General features: G+C 45.0%; 1 protein-coding gene across 4 annotated transcripts; it reads left to right on the forward strand.

Annotated features, from left to right (window-relative positions):
• Positions 1-645: 645 nt before the first annotated feature.
• On the forward strand, positions 646-13,678 carry xdh (xanthine dehydrogenase). Of its 4 annotated transcripts, XM_061301649.1 has the most exons (37): positions 648-845; positions 1,058-1,181; positions 1,261-1,469; positions 1,817-1,874; positions 2,358-2,454; positions 2,536-2,644; positions 2,724-2,850; positions 2,949-3,010; positions 3,358-3,444; positions 3,515-3,595; positions 3,885-4,029; positions 4,107-4,199; positions 4,279-4,430; positions 4,679-4,772; positions 4,840-4,949; positions 5,097-5,281; positions 5,353-5,515; positions 5,811-5,900; positions 5,969-6,138; positions 6,222-6,345; positions 6,410-6,529; positions 6,692-6,788; positions 6,857-6,981; positions 7,041-7,174; positions 7,246-7,333; positions 10,191-10,277; positions 10,350-10,541; positions 10,618-10,763; positions 10,838-10,919; positions 11,046-11,141; positions 11,220-11,423; positions 11,498-11,550; positions 11,627-11,741; positions 12,519-12,584; positions 12,659-12,847; positions 13,128-13,295; positions 13,383-13,678. In XM_061301649.1, the coding sequence occupies exons 3-37, from the start codon at positions 1,380-1,382 to the stop codon at positions 13,431-13,433; spliced, it is 4,050 nt and encodes a 1,349-aa protein (XP_061157633.1). In that variant the 5' UTR covers positions 648-845; positions 1,058-1,181; positions 1,261-1,379; the 3' UTR covers positions 13,434-13,678. The 4 variants fall into 4 exon arrangements, with proteins under 4 accessions (XP_061157658.1, XP_061157633.1, XP_061157642.1 ...); XM_061301658.1 differs by lacking the exon at positions 1,058-1,181; XM_061301667.1 differs by lacking the exons at positions 648-845; positions 1,058-1,181 and adding an exon at positions 871-1,026.
• Positions 13,679-13,690: the final 12 nt, after the last annotated feature.

A 13,690-nucleotide genomic window follows, 5' to 3' on the forward strand; every position in this document is an offset into this window, starting at 1 on the left:
CTGTTATTTTTGTGTGGAATCCAAATAAAACGTTTGCTTTTACTTGGAAAAACATTTTTGCCCATTTTATTACGTTACAGAACAAATTATTAACTGAATCACAATTAATGCATGTCCTCTGCATTATAAAATTGAAATGTCAATTTTTTTTAAAAAGCAATGGAATTTTGTCATCCGCTTCATTAATTAATTGACACAATAATCGACAGATTAACTGATTACTAAAATCGTTTTCTTCACGGCAGTTGTTAGCTGTGTATCCAGATCTCAACCTGGAGAAGTGCATTGCATCTGTCAGGCCTCTACACTAAGACCGGTCCAGCTTGGGTGTTCCACCTGAAGATTAAAGCTACTGCTGGTATAGCTCTTAGGGTCACTGAGGCACGCAAACCCCCTGACCACAATAAGGTGGCAATCTCTCAGGGGGGGGGGACCTATAATATGAATGTTATATTAAGTATTATTTGAGTTGCTGTTAATCATTAGTTATATCCCGGGTCATTACGACGAGTTTTTACTGCTTCTTCCAACTCCTACCGCGCTGACTATAACTTGACACTCTCTGGCTGCTTCTTGCCTCATTTGCATACCCAAAGTGATTGGATGTTTACGGAGGGGCGGGGAGTCCTGACAGCAGGCTGTGTGAGGACACACACTGCACCGACATGAGAGAAGAGAGGGGGGCTGTGTGTTTCTATCAGCGGATTTTTCACTTCTAAAAGTTTGATTCGAGGGGGCAGGACATCTGTTTGAGGGGGCGTTGCCCCCTCTTGCCCCTGCGTAGAGCCGGCCCCGTTTTAACCCTTGCATGATGTCCATTTCTATGCACATACAGTAACTTCCTGGTGAGTTTTGACTCGAGACAAGAATATTCCTATAGTATAGTCTAAATCCGATTATTAACTAGAGACAATTTCAAAATGTTTAAAATGTTTCTTTTGGACAAAAACGACTACTACCAGACAATGAGATGTCCCATTTTGCTTATGACATGAAAATTACACTGACCTCTATTATCTATGTGTGGTATGTATGTGCTTTAACTTTCTTCCTTTAGTTTTCCCTTGTCCAGTAAGTCAGATTAAGAGCTGGCGACAATATATTTTTGGACCTTTGTCTCCAGACACCAGGCCAACTGTCAATAATTATACAGTCCCTGAGATCTTTTTCTGCTTTGCCAGGTGTCAAAGTTCATTAACAGCAGTCTATATCAGTGTTTACCAACCACCAAGCTAATTCTATTCCTTGTACATAATACAGGGCACTAAAACTGGAAAGTTGTTGGGTTGCATAGAGGGGTGGGGCTGCAAGCACATGCCCCCTCTGGAGAGTTAACATCTGGAATCAAAAGTCTGAAGAGGACAGAAAGATTTCACAACATGAGGGAACTGGACAAAAACATGAGGGACTGCACAACTTGTGCCCGGTCCTCCTCCGATGACCTCGTCTTCTTCGTAAATGGAAAAAAGGTAGAAATGTCTTTCATTTAACTTGAACATCAAGAAAACATCATCAGAAAACAACAAGTAGAGATGCATTTTACAAGATTATAAGTTTTGTCATTTCAATCTACTGTGTGTGTGTGTGTGTGTGTGTGTGTGTGTGTTTGTAAATACTATACTGGCATGAAACCGGCTTTAGTTTCTAAAGATTTTTTTTAAGTGCTCCTTTAGAGAGGGTTTTAGAACTTGTGATAGTCTTGTTCACGATACTAATAAATATGACAGCAGAAGTGTCATTTCAGCAATTTATATGTGACTTATTGATATGCAGTCAATAGAAAGCGGAAATGAAACTTATTTTCCCTGTTGTGCAGATTGTGGAGACAAATGCAGATCCTGAAATGACCTTGCTCACATATCTGAGAAGGAAGCGTATGTAGCACTCACACTCATAACGAAACCAGAAGTATAGTTACATAAGTGTTCCCATTTTCTGCAAAAGTGGCTGTTTTTTGTTTGATGTGGAAACAGGAACTCTTATTTACTTGTGATTACTCGTGATAAAAGGCTGTACAAATAAACTTGACTTTCGAAATCTGTGAAACAGAAGTGAATTCCGCCGAGTCATCGGAAACAAAATATTCAAGTGAAGATGGTTGAAGAATTTTTGTCTGCAACAACCAAGTATTTGTACATTGTTACTTTCCATCGCTGGATACATACACAGCCATCAAAGGCATTCTTTTGCGTGTATTTGGTCTCACACAAGTCTCTCCCTTCACCCTGCTTTATTTCATTGGCAGTGGAATCAATGCGTTACACTCAGACAGACACTACATGAATCAATCATTGCCTTGTGACTCTTTGAGGACTTTGGATGCATGTGTATGTATTTCATTGAATGTTTTCTTTCAGTGGGCTTACCGGGGACCAAGCTGGGTTGTGCTGAAGGTGGCTGCGGAGCGTGCACAGTGATGCTGTCAAAATACCAAGCTCACACGCAAAACCTGACGTATCCTGCCGCCTGGAAGTCATGCGCTGATTTCAAGCTGATAAATTGAGACTGAGAAATGAAGTCCTTAGCTTTGCTTAGTCATTATGCCGTGAACGCCTGCCTTGCCCCTATCTGCTCCTTGCATCTGGTTGCTGTGACCACCGTGGAAGGAATTGGCAGCGTTGCAAGGCAGCTGCATCCCGTACAGGTTGGTGTTGATCGGTAGCCAAGAAGTACCTTTGCGTTTTAAAAGGTTGGTGACCCCGGATTTATTGTGTCGTATTCAGGAACGGATCGCAAAGGCTCACGGCTCGCAGTGCGGTTTCTGCACTCCGGGTATCGTCATGTCCATGTACGCATTGCTAAGAAACAACCCCACCCCCAAAATGGCTGATGTGGAGGAGGCTTTCCAAGGTAGGACATTTCACCGTGACTTAACTCAGTATGTACTTATAGAATTTGTGATTGTATACTGCGGATTGTGTGCTTAATTTCAAAGTACTCATTTTCAGGAAACCTTTGTCGCTGCACTGGATATCGGCCCATCCTGGAAGCCTACAAGACCTTTACTGTGGTGAGACTAGACCAGACCAACCTTTATTGAGCCAAGGAACCTGTAGATTGAGAAACATGCTTAATTTGTTCTGTGACCGCAATCGTAATTCAAAACACATCTCAAATCATCTTTCCCCGTTGATATGAATTGAAATGCCAGTAATTCGTAACAAAGTTAACTGGATCCTTCTTTTATCAAGCGTTTAATTTTTCTTCCTATCACTCTACATCTCTGGCAAGATATTATTAGTCCAAAATAAATAATTGACTGATCAATTAAGTCAAATTGTATGATTTCCGATGGTACGCAATGATTTATAAATGTTGTAAATCATTGGATTCACTCAATTTAGTATGTCACTTTAGGAAGGCGGATGCTGTGGGGGGAAAGGACGGGACAACGGCTGCTGTATGAAAAATAGCAAAGCCGAGGAGAATGAGGCGGATGTGGACGTAAGTGTGTCTTCACTGTAAAGATGCCGCCTTACTGCAAGTGGAGTAACAATTGGAGTATTTTTTTTAGATGGCTTCGAAGCTGTTCAACACTGCTGACTTTGCGCCACTTGACCCCACGCAGGAGGTCATCTTCCCTCCAGAGCTGATGGTGAGAAACAGAACATATGGCCACGTGTCTGACATCCACAGCTGTAGTCTCACTCTGTACTTGAGTACTGATACTTTATAGAGAAAAAAAAGCCTGGACGTAATAATTCAACTCATTATCATATATGTACAAGTAAAAAAATATCAGACTGTGGAATATTCTTAAAGGTAACCTAATCTGCTCAAAATCCGGACCTACCTCGAGTTATTTAGTATGTACTTTCATCCGAGTCTTTGTATTTACGCTTTGAAATATTTGGACTATGAGTACTTTTGCTTGTACTTTGTAGACCCTGAGCAAAAGTGAGAAGACATGCTCGCTGCAGTTTCGCAATGACAGGGCAGTGTGGCTGCAGCCTGCCACCTTGGACAAGTTCCTCAATTTGAAATGGAAACATCCCGATGCCCGAGTGGTGGTGGGAAATACAGAAGTGGGTACGTGTGAACTCCCATGCACTCAAACACACACACTCGTTTTCGCAACCACTTGCTCATTGTGTGTGTGTGTATAGGTATAGAAGTAAAGTTCAAGAACATGTTATATCCAGTCATTCTGGCTCCAGCCTTCATCCCGGAACTCCACAAAGTGATATACACTGATGAAGGTAACTACTGAGGCAGAACATAAAAAAGGGATGACCAAATGAGGTTCGAAGACCGAGTTTGTGTGGGTCATGCTTTTAGGTATCGTGTTTGGCGCAGCGTGCACTCTCACCCAAGTGGGTGAGGTACTGAAGGAGGCCGTGAAGGAGCTCCCTTCATACCAAACCCAGGTCTTCCTTGCTGTCCTGGAGCAGTTGCGCTGGTTTGCGGGACAGCAGATACGCAACGTTGCGGTGAGCGAGAACAGCCCGTTGCGAGATATGAGAATAAAGGCCCAACCTTTCTTTTTTTTTTTATAAACCAGCCATGTTCCGCTCATCATCGGTTTAAAGTCCGCTTTCCAGGCGCCACTGGGTTGGACTTCCACTCCAGTGATATAACATGTTATCCAATGCTCACCGGTTCATTCTGGTGTTGCTGGCATGTGCGTAATCCTAAATAAACAATCAAATAAACAAGATGCACCATTGCTGCTTTTCAGGCTGTTGGTGGGAACATCATGACTGCTAGTCCCATATCAGACCTTAATCCTGTTTTTATGGCGGCCAGCTGTAAACTCACACTGATGGACAAAGGTAAGACACAAAATGAAACTCCGTACTGCAGCTCATCTCTGACATATCCTCTCTTGCTCCTAATTAGATGGCAGTCGTGTGGTTCAGATGGACGACGGTTTCTTTGTGGGTTACAGGAGGACTGTGCTGCGCCCACAAGAAATCCTGCTATCCATTGAGATTCCCTATAGCAGGAAGGTAGCTGCATTAAAAGTACATACAGATGTTTGTATGTGGAGAGAAGAAGGATGGGAAAAGTAGATGAACAAAAGCATCAGTCACCCTGTGGTCATTTCTGTCATTCCCTCATCTCTTCCGTTGCTGATTCTTCTTTGTCCTCGCTAGAATCAATTCTTCTCAGCCTTCAAGCAGTCACCTCGCCGAGAGGACGACATCAGCATTGTCACCACCGCCATGAGTGTCACTTTCACACCCGGGACGTGCGTTGTGGAGGATGTGAGGCTAAGCTACGGTGGCATGGCGGCCACCACCGTGCTTGCAAAAAAGACAGCAAACAAACTGTTGGGAAGGTAACAAACGCAAAGAATAGAAAGGAATAGAGGAAGGAAAGGAGATCGTAACGCCCGACGATGTCATTCAGATGCTGGGGGGAGGCGTTGCTGGAAGAAGCTTGCTCCTCATTGGCAGAGGAGTTGACCCTGGATCCATCTGCGCCAGGCGGCATGGTGACATACCGACGAACTCTTAGCCTCAGTCTATTCTACAAGTTCTACTTGACAGTGCTGCAGAAGCTGCGAGAGCAGGTAACTGAAGTGTCACTTGCCGAGTTGGCGGGCAGTCACATGACTGTAAGTCTGAAGTCTTCAAATGTACGTTAAGTTATGGTGGCAAAAAAACAAGGAAGTCAATTTCCTACTACCGATATCCCAATATGATAGGAAATTAACCAACCAAGTGTCAAGTCTTAAAATTGGCGACTAAAGTCTGACCTAAGTTCAGCCATGTGACTCCTATGCCCCAACTCTGGCAATAAGTTTCCATTCCAAGCAACACAGCCGCCTCGTCAATCATCTTCACATGAGCTTGGTCGTTTGTCAGGGTTTAAATGTGGAAGAGGTCCGATCTGATCTCCTGAGCGCAACAGAGATTTACCATCAAGAGACGCCATCCAGTGTTCAGATCTACCAGGTACAACGTATGCGCTCATTGCCCACGAGGCATGGAAAGAAACAAGCTATGGTCCATTTGATCTGCAGGAGGTGCCACAGGCCCAGAACCAAGATGACGTGCTGGGCCATCCCCTGATGCACCTTTCAGCTCTGAAGCAGGCGACGGGTGAGGCGGTTTACTGCGACGACATCCCGCTGTTTGAGAACGAGGTGTACTTGGCCCTCGTGACCAGCAGCAAGGCGCATGCTCGCATCCTGTAAGATTCCGTTCATTCACATTGGCTGCTGTACACAAATTCTCCCATTCTCGAGTCTTCACAACCGTGGCTTTGTGTCACAGTTCCGTTGACTCGTCGGCAGCAGAGTGTTCGCCCGGCTTCATTTGCTGCGTCTTTGCCCGTGACATTCCGGGCAGCAACAAGAGCGGGCTATGGCATGATGAGAGCGTTCTTACTGATGACCTGGTGGGTTTCTTTTGAGTCACTCACAAGGCCCCATTATGATCTGACTGTTCACTTCTTATGATAGGTCACATGTGTGGGCCACGTCATTGGTGCCGTTGTGGCTGACACTCAGGTTCATGCTCAGCGAGCCGCTAAAGCCGTCAAGATCCAGTATGAGGAATTGCAGCCGATTATCACCATACAGGTTAGAGACCACGGGCCCGATTTACTTCCAAACAAATGAATTTTGGTAAAACATGACTCCTTGTGACTGGCTCGAGGTCATCTCCAAGATCATATAGAAACTCCAAAATGTTTCTGGCCTTTCACAAATATTCTTCTGAAAAGCTTCTGGTGGATTTAACAGGAAGCCATTGCCGCCCAGTCCTTCTACAAGACAATTAGAACACTCCAGAAGGGAGACCTGGAGGCAGGATTCAAACAGGCGGACCACATTCTGGAAGGTGTAAATGTGAGCCCGCCATTGGAAATGAACCGGAGCCAAGCGCTCACATGAATGACTGACTGACAGGTGAGACGCACATTGGTGGCCAAGAGCATTTCTACCTGGAGACCAACGTGACTGTGGCTGTCCCTCGAGGGGAAGACGACGAAATGGAGCTCTTTTCCTCCACTCAGAATCCCTCTGAAACGCAGGTGAGGGGAAATGTAGTGAAAATATGGTTTGACCAAGGCTTTAATTGTTTGCATGTCAGTCTCTGGTGGCCTTGGCATTGGGCATCCCCTCCAACAGGGTGGTAGTGCGAGTAAAAAGGATGGGCGGAGGCTTCGGCGGCAAAGAGAGCCGGACCACCATATTATCCACTGTGGTTTCCGTGGCAGCGCACAAGTATGTTGATCGGTCACTTCTGATTCGGGCTTGTACATTCATACCCGCGGGTTTTTCTGCTTGCGTGCCAGGCTGCGACGACCTGTCAGGTGCATGTTGGACAGAGATGAAGATATGTTGATCACTGGAGGAAGACACCCATTCTACGGAAAATATAAGGTTCAAATGCACGCTTTCAAGGCACTTCACACATTGACCAGGTCAAGATCACACGTTTATACACACGTGGACAAAATTGTTGGTCACAGAAATTACTTAGGACAAAAATAATAGTAAATAAAAATGAAACATTGGAGAGCAGACATTGTTTATGGTTCAAAATAATTTTGAAAAACAAATTCATAAAACAGGCCTGGACAGAAAATTGATGATACCTTGTTAAATTTTTAATGCCACACAACAACAGTGTTTATGGCGTTTGCCATTTTGGGTTAGCGTTAAGCCAGTGCTTCTCAAATAGTGGGGCGCGCCCCCCTTGGGGGGCGCGGTGCTATTCCTGGGGGGGCGCGTGTGACCCTGGGGAACAGGCTTTTTTTTTGGCAGTACTAGAATAAAGTGTAATTGCGCGTTTACTACAGCAGGGGGCAGTGGCGCTCTCATTGTTACTTCTGTCACGTTTGCGACAGTGCAACATTTTACGACTTACAAGACAAGTTAGGATAGTCACGGTGGGGAGGGGGGGCGCGAATAGTTTTCTTCTTGCTAGGGGGGGGCGTAACAGAAAATAATTGAGAAGCACTGGGTTAAATAAAGGTTAACCTAAAAAAAAAAAAAAAAAAAAAAAAAGTGAACCCTGAACTTTGAACCCGCGGTGACCCCGTGGTGACCGCGGTGACCCCGCGGTGACCCCGCGGTGACCCCGCGGTGACCCCTGGGTGACCTTTGAACCCGGAACTTTCAACTCTAGTTAAAAATCGAAAATGTGCACATGACCCCGTGAACTTTGAACCGACCTTTGACCCCTGGGTGAACTTTGAACCGTAAACTTTGACCTTTGACCCCTAGCTAATTACATTTTTTTTTTTTTTTTTAAACCGGCATAGCAGAACGATCCATGGTCTTCAGATGCCGCGCTGTCGCCATCTCCTGGTCAGTTAGTGAAATGCTTTTGCTGATGTTTTTTTTTCTCTCAATTAAAACAAATCAATTAGCCAGTTGGTTTTCTTTATTTAATATCTATTATCAGACAAAACCAAATTGTGAATCAGTCACCTAGGCTATAGCAGAACAAACAATCCATGGTCTTCAGATGCCACGCTGTCGCCATCTCCTGGTCAGCTAGTGAAATGCTTTTGCTGTTTTTTTTCCCTCTCAATTAAAACAAATCAATCAGCCAGTTGGCTTTCTTTATTTAATATCTGATATCAGACAAAACCAAATTGTGAATCAGTCACCTAGGCTATAGCAGAACAAACAATCCATGGTCTTCAGATGCCACGCTGTCGCCATCTCCTGGTCAGCTAGTGAAATGCTTTTGCTGTTTTTTTCCCCTCTCAATTAAAACAAATCAATCAGCCAGTTGGCTTTCTTTATTTAATATCTGATATCAGACAAAACCAAATTGGGAATCAGTCACCTAGGCTATAGCAGAACAAACAATCCATGGTCTTCAGATGCCACGCTGTCGCCATCTCCTGGTCAGCTAGTGAAATGCTTTTGCTGTTTTTTTCCCCTCTCAATTAAAACAAATCAATCAGCCAGTTGGTTTTCTATATTTAATATCTGATATCAGACAAAACCAAATTGTGAATCAGTCACCTAGAGAGTCAGAGAGTCAGAGTCAGCTTTATTGTCAATTCCTTCATGCACAAGACACACAAAGAAATCGAAATTCCGTTTCCTCCATCCCACGGTGACGAGACACAGTACACGAGTAACATACAAGTAAACAACGGGGGAGAGAGTTCAGGACGCCAAAAGCCTGAAGATCACAAACTTCGCCAGAGGCGAGCAGTGCTTGCATCCCACCACAGAGTCCCGGCACCATTCGTCACGGATGTAGACACGCATTCCACCTCCTCGCGATGTTCCCCCTCGTACAATGGCCCGGTCCGCCCGATAGCACGCTAGCCGCTCCAGATGCACAGCAGTTACGCACTGTCCGTTTCATAGATCTCAGCAGGCATGTTGATGCCCAGCGATCGAACGTTCGCCCGAAGAAAGGAAGGCACGGCCGGTCGAGCTGGGTTGGCCGCCAGCCTGGCCAGGACGCCCCCGCTCTCGCTTCAGGACGGAGCAGACCGAGCGCCTTTAATGTCCCTGCTTCAAAGTCCAGATCGCCACAAAACTCGCTTCCGCCGATGTCGAGCTGAACCAGCCCGCTGTACTTGTAGCACAACCCGGTGCGACGAGACGAACACACAAAACTGTCGGACAAACCCACATTAAACGACAAAACAAAACACCGTTCGGGACAGAGAGAGGCCGCTGCGTGTTCACGCGCCGCCATCTTACTTCCATCCTAGGCTATAGCAGAACAAACAATCCATGGTCTTCAGATGCCACGCTGTCGCCATCTCCTGGTCAGCTAGTGAAATGCTTTTGCTGTTTTTTTTCCCTCTCAATTAAAACAAATCAATCAGCCAGTTGGTTTTCTTTATTTAATCTCTGATATCAGACAAACCCAAATTGTGAATCAGTCACCTAGGCCAGTGCTTCTCAAATAGTGGGGCGCGCCCCCCTTTTACGACTTACAAGACAAGTTAGGATAGTCACGGTGGGGAGGGGGGGCGCGAATAGTTTTCTTCTTGCTAGGGGGGGGCGTAACAGAAAATAATTGAGAAGCACTGCGTTAAGCTAACAGAGGCTATCTCCTTGTTTTGAGTACAACTTTTAGTTTTATGTTTAGATTGACAGTAAACTTTAAATACTTTAAAGCATTTATTTGCAAGAATCCCTCGCTGCTACTTTTTGTTAAATCAGTCGCATGACGATCAGCATTGGGCTTTGATCATAAATTGAACTACAGCGACCAAAAAAATGATGCAAGCACTAAAACAATCCCTTGCTTCTCAAGGTGGGCTTCCTGAAGAGCGGGAAGTTGCTAGCCCTGGATGTGTCAATGTACAGTAATGCGGGAAACTCCCTTGACCTCTCTCAGGCAGTGAGTATCCATCATCACTTCGTATCTTCGTGATGATGCATTTACATAGTTGCCTTCTGCTTTGTCATTGAGATCATGGAGCGTGCTCTGTTCCACATGGAGAACGCATACAGCATTCCAAACGTGCGTGGTCGCGGCTTTTTGTGCCGCACCAATCTGCCATCTAATACAGCCTTCAGAGGCTTTGGAGGTCCGCAAGGCATGATGATTGCGGAGACCTGGATGAACGACGTGGCTCAGAGCCTGGGCCGGCCGGCGGACGAGGTCTGTGAATTGCCTGTACAAAAATGGCGAGATTCTGGGAAGGAAGTGTCCTGTCACTATGTTTGTCCTCTTGCAGGTTCGACAAATGAACCTGTATAAAGAAGGTGACGTGACACCGTACAACCAGGTCCTGGACCAGTCTACTTTGGATCGCTGCTGGGATGAGTGCATGTTCCGATCACGGTACCAGCAGCAGCGAGCTGCCGTCGAGCTGTACAATAAGTAGGTTACCATTTAGAGACGTTATCGCTAAAAAAAGCGGCGACCTTAAATCAACGTCGGTATCTTTCTGCCAGAGAAAACCGATGGACCAAACGAGGCCTTGCGATCATACCGACGAAATTCGGCATCAGCTTCACGGCTGTCTTTCTTAACCAGGTATGAACTGCATTTGCATGTTCTGCCATGCTTCGATTTTTTTCAGGTTCATTGGCAACTGTAAATTGTATCAAATAACGGATGCTCCCAAAAAAAAACGAAGCTTTGATGGACGTTTTTTCCCAGGCTGGAGCGCTTGTACACATATACACAGATGGGTCGGTGCTGCTGACTCACGGTGGGACAGAAATGGGACAGGGACTCCACACCAAGATGATCCAGGTAGTTTTCAGACTTAGACTGATTCGAGGAACTACAGTCAGTTAAGCATTTGAATTTGAACAAATTCAACCATTCCAGGTTGCCAGCCGGGTTCTTGGTGTTCCCTGCTCAAAGATCCACATATCGGAGACTAGTACCCAAACTGTCCCTAACACAAGTCCGACGGCTGCCTCTGCCTCTTCGGACCTCAACGGAGCTGCTGTGAGAAACGCCTGCCAGCTTCTCAATGAGCGCCTGGAACCCTACAAGAGCAAAAACCCCAAAGGATCGTGGGAAGAATGGGTACGAGTCATTTTGAGCATAGCTTGGCTGAAATGTTTACTCCTTTTGAGTTTCTGCATGCGACTGTGTTTCAGGTCAAAGCAGCGTACTTTGACAGAGTCAACCTGAGTGCCAACGGCTTTTACAAGTGCGTCCGTGCTTGAGCTCTCTTGTCTGTAGTCAACATGATGAGTTTAGTTTCACCATTGGCTGTTTTGTGTCAGGACTCCAAATATAGGATACAGCTTTGAAACCAACTCTGGCCGAGCGTTCAACTATTTCAGCTATGGAGTCGCCTGTTCTGAAGTGGAGGTGGACTGTTTGACTGGAGCTCACAAGGTCACAATACTTTCCCTTTTCTTTTTTTTCTTCTTTTTTTACTCTACCTTTATTACTACAGACTGTGTCCATCTATGCAGAAGACTTGTTGACTAGTACAGTCGAGCAAGGATATTAGAAACAGACCATTACAACTTGTGTATTAAAACTTAAAAATAGCTTTGCCATTCCACTAGCATAATGCTAACGCAAACTACCATCTATGTTGTGGTGCTATAATCACCCTAAACAAAGAATTGAACATAAACGGTAAAGCAAAACATGTAGACAGAAATAACAGTAGTCCGACACATTCTTTAGCCTCTGCAAAGCATGACCACATGAATTAATGACCATACTGGTCAACCAGGGAGATTTGAGATGTCTCAGTGAACAATACAGTGGACCCCTGCGTGCTCACGGATCGCCACCCGCGGATACCCTCAGTCACAAAATAGTTTTCAATGTTTTTTTCAATATTTTTTTTTAAGTGTGGCGAGGCTCCAGACTAATTATTTATTAGGAACACAGTGCCTCCGAGCTTCAAATTTGAGGGGCCTAAATAGGACATTTAGCAGCTCACACTATAAATTTACTTGCAAAGTAAATATTTGTCCCACTCATTTTCACTATATTACTGATGAATGCGCTGACATGTGGAGCAGAGATTTGTCAGCAACAAGAACATTCAAAAATAGTAATCATATTACATGTCATATTTCTTAATGCATTTCAATGTCTGCCAATTACATCCATTTTCAATAGGTCAGCTTGACATTATACTTGTGATTGATTTAGAACCTGAGCACTACCATTGTGATGGACGTCGGCGTTAGCCTCAATCCCGCAATAGACATCGGACAAGTAAGTTAGCAGGTCATCAAAAACAAGGTAATATATTCTGGAGTGCAGCTGCAATATTGTCTGTTTGTCTCAAGGTGGAGGGGGCATTTATGCAGGGTCTGGGTATGTTCACCCTGGAGGAGCTTCACTATTCCCCTCAGGGTGTCCTCCTCACCCGGGGTCCAGGTTCTTACAAGATCCCGGCCTTTGGTGACATTCCCACCGAGCTAACCGTGTCGTTGCTTCGTGACGCCCCTCACGACAAAGCCATCTTCGCCTCCAAGGTAACTCAACCGCCAGGTTGGGAACTTGAGCCAAATGATTTAGCTGACTTGGACTTGGTTGGCAAAAGTTAAATGACCTGACTGGACTTTGACTTGAATGCCGTGATTTGATCATATATCTATATTTTTAGATATAGACTTGCACATATGTGACTTACTGCCACTTCTGATTGTCATGCTACGATTCAGATGAACAAAATGTATTTGTCCTAAAGACTACAAATAAAATAGGTGTCTCTCAGTCAAAGATGATGAATGTGATGTGTGTTCTCTTGGTCAGGCCGTGGGCGAGCCTCCTTTGTTCCTCGCATCATCTGTTTTCTTTGCCATCAAAGACGCCATTAGTGCAGCTCGCACTGAATCGGGCATCACAGGCCCATTCAGGCTGGACAGCCCCGCCTCTGCAGAACGGATACGAAATGCTTGCAACGACCGCTTCACCAAACTGGTAAAAATCTCTTTTTAATTACTCGACAGACAGAATGGATTTTGTGGTAGACGTGGAAACCAGCAACGCTTGATCTTTGTGTGTCAGTGTCCCCCTGCAGAGCCTGGGACCTTCCAGCCTTGGTCTGTCCAAGTCTGAATCTATCGCAAACCACAACCCCATGCCGCCGGATGGTGAAGCACATATTCAAGAGCACAGCAGAATATCATGTCCACGGAACGGGTCCATTAAGCATATCATAAAAGATCTTCTCGTTATACTACAACAGATTCAAAGAGCTAATCAACTCAAATTTTGTTGTGTCGCAATTTATCACTGCACTTGATCATAAATGTATGATTGTGAAAGAAAGAATAAATCATTTATAGCAGAGGCAATTACAACGTTTGCACCTA

The sequence above is a fragment of the Syngnathus typhle genome, linkage group LG2 (assembly GCF_033458585.1).
Source record: "Syngnathus typhle isolate RoL2023-S1 ecotype Sweden linkage group LG2, RoL_Styp_1.0, whole genome shotgun sequence".
Taxonomy (NCBI): domain Eukaryota; kingdom Metazoa; phylum Chordata; class Actinopteri; order Syngnathiformes; family Syngnathidae; genus Syngnathus; species Syngnathus typhle.

Excerpts from the sequence above, each read along its gene's own strand:
- xdh (XM_061301649.1), top strand. The coding sequence starts at position 1,380 with ATGAGGGAACTGGACAAAAACATGAGGGACTGCACAACTTGTGCCCGG. Across the intron at positions 4,773-4,839 it reads ACTCACACTGATGGACAAAG|ATGGCAGTCGTGTGGTTCAG; the intron begins GTAAGACACAAA and ends GCTCCTAATTAG. Across the intron at positions 5,901-5,968 it reads CCAGTGTTCAGATCTACCAG|GAGGTGCCACAGGCCCAGAA; the intron begins GTACAACGTATG and ends TTTGATCTGCAG.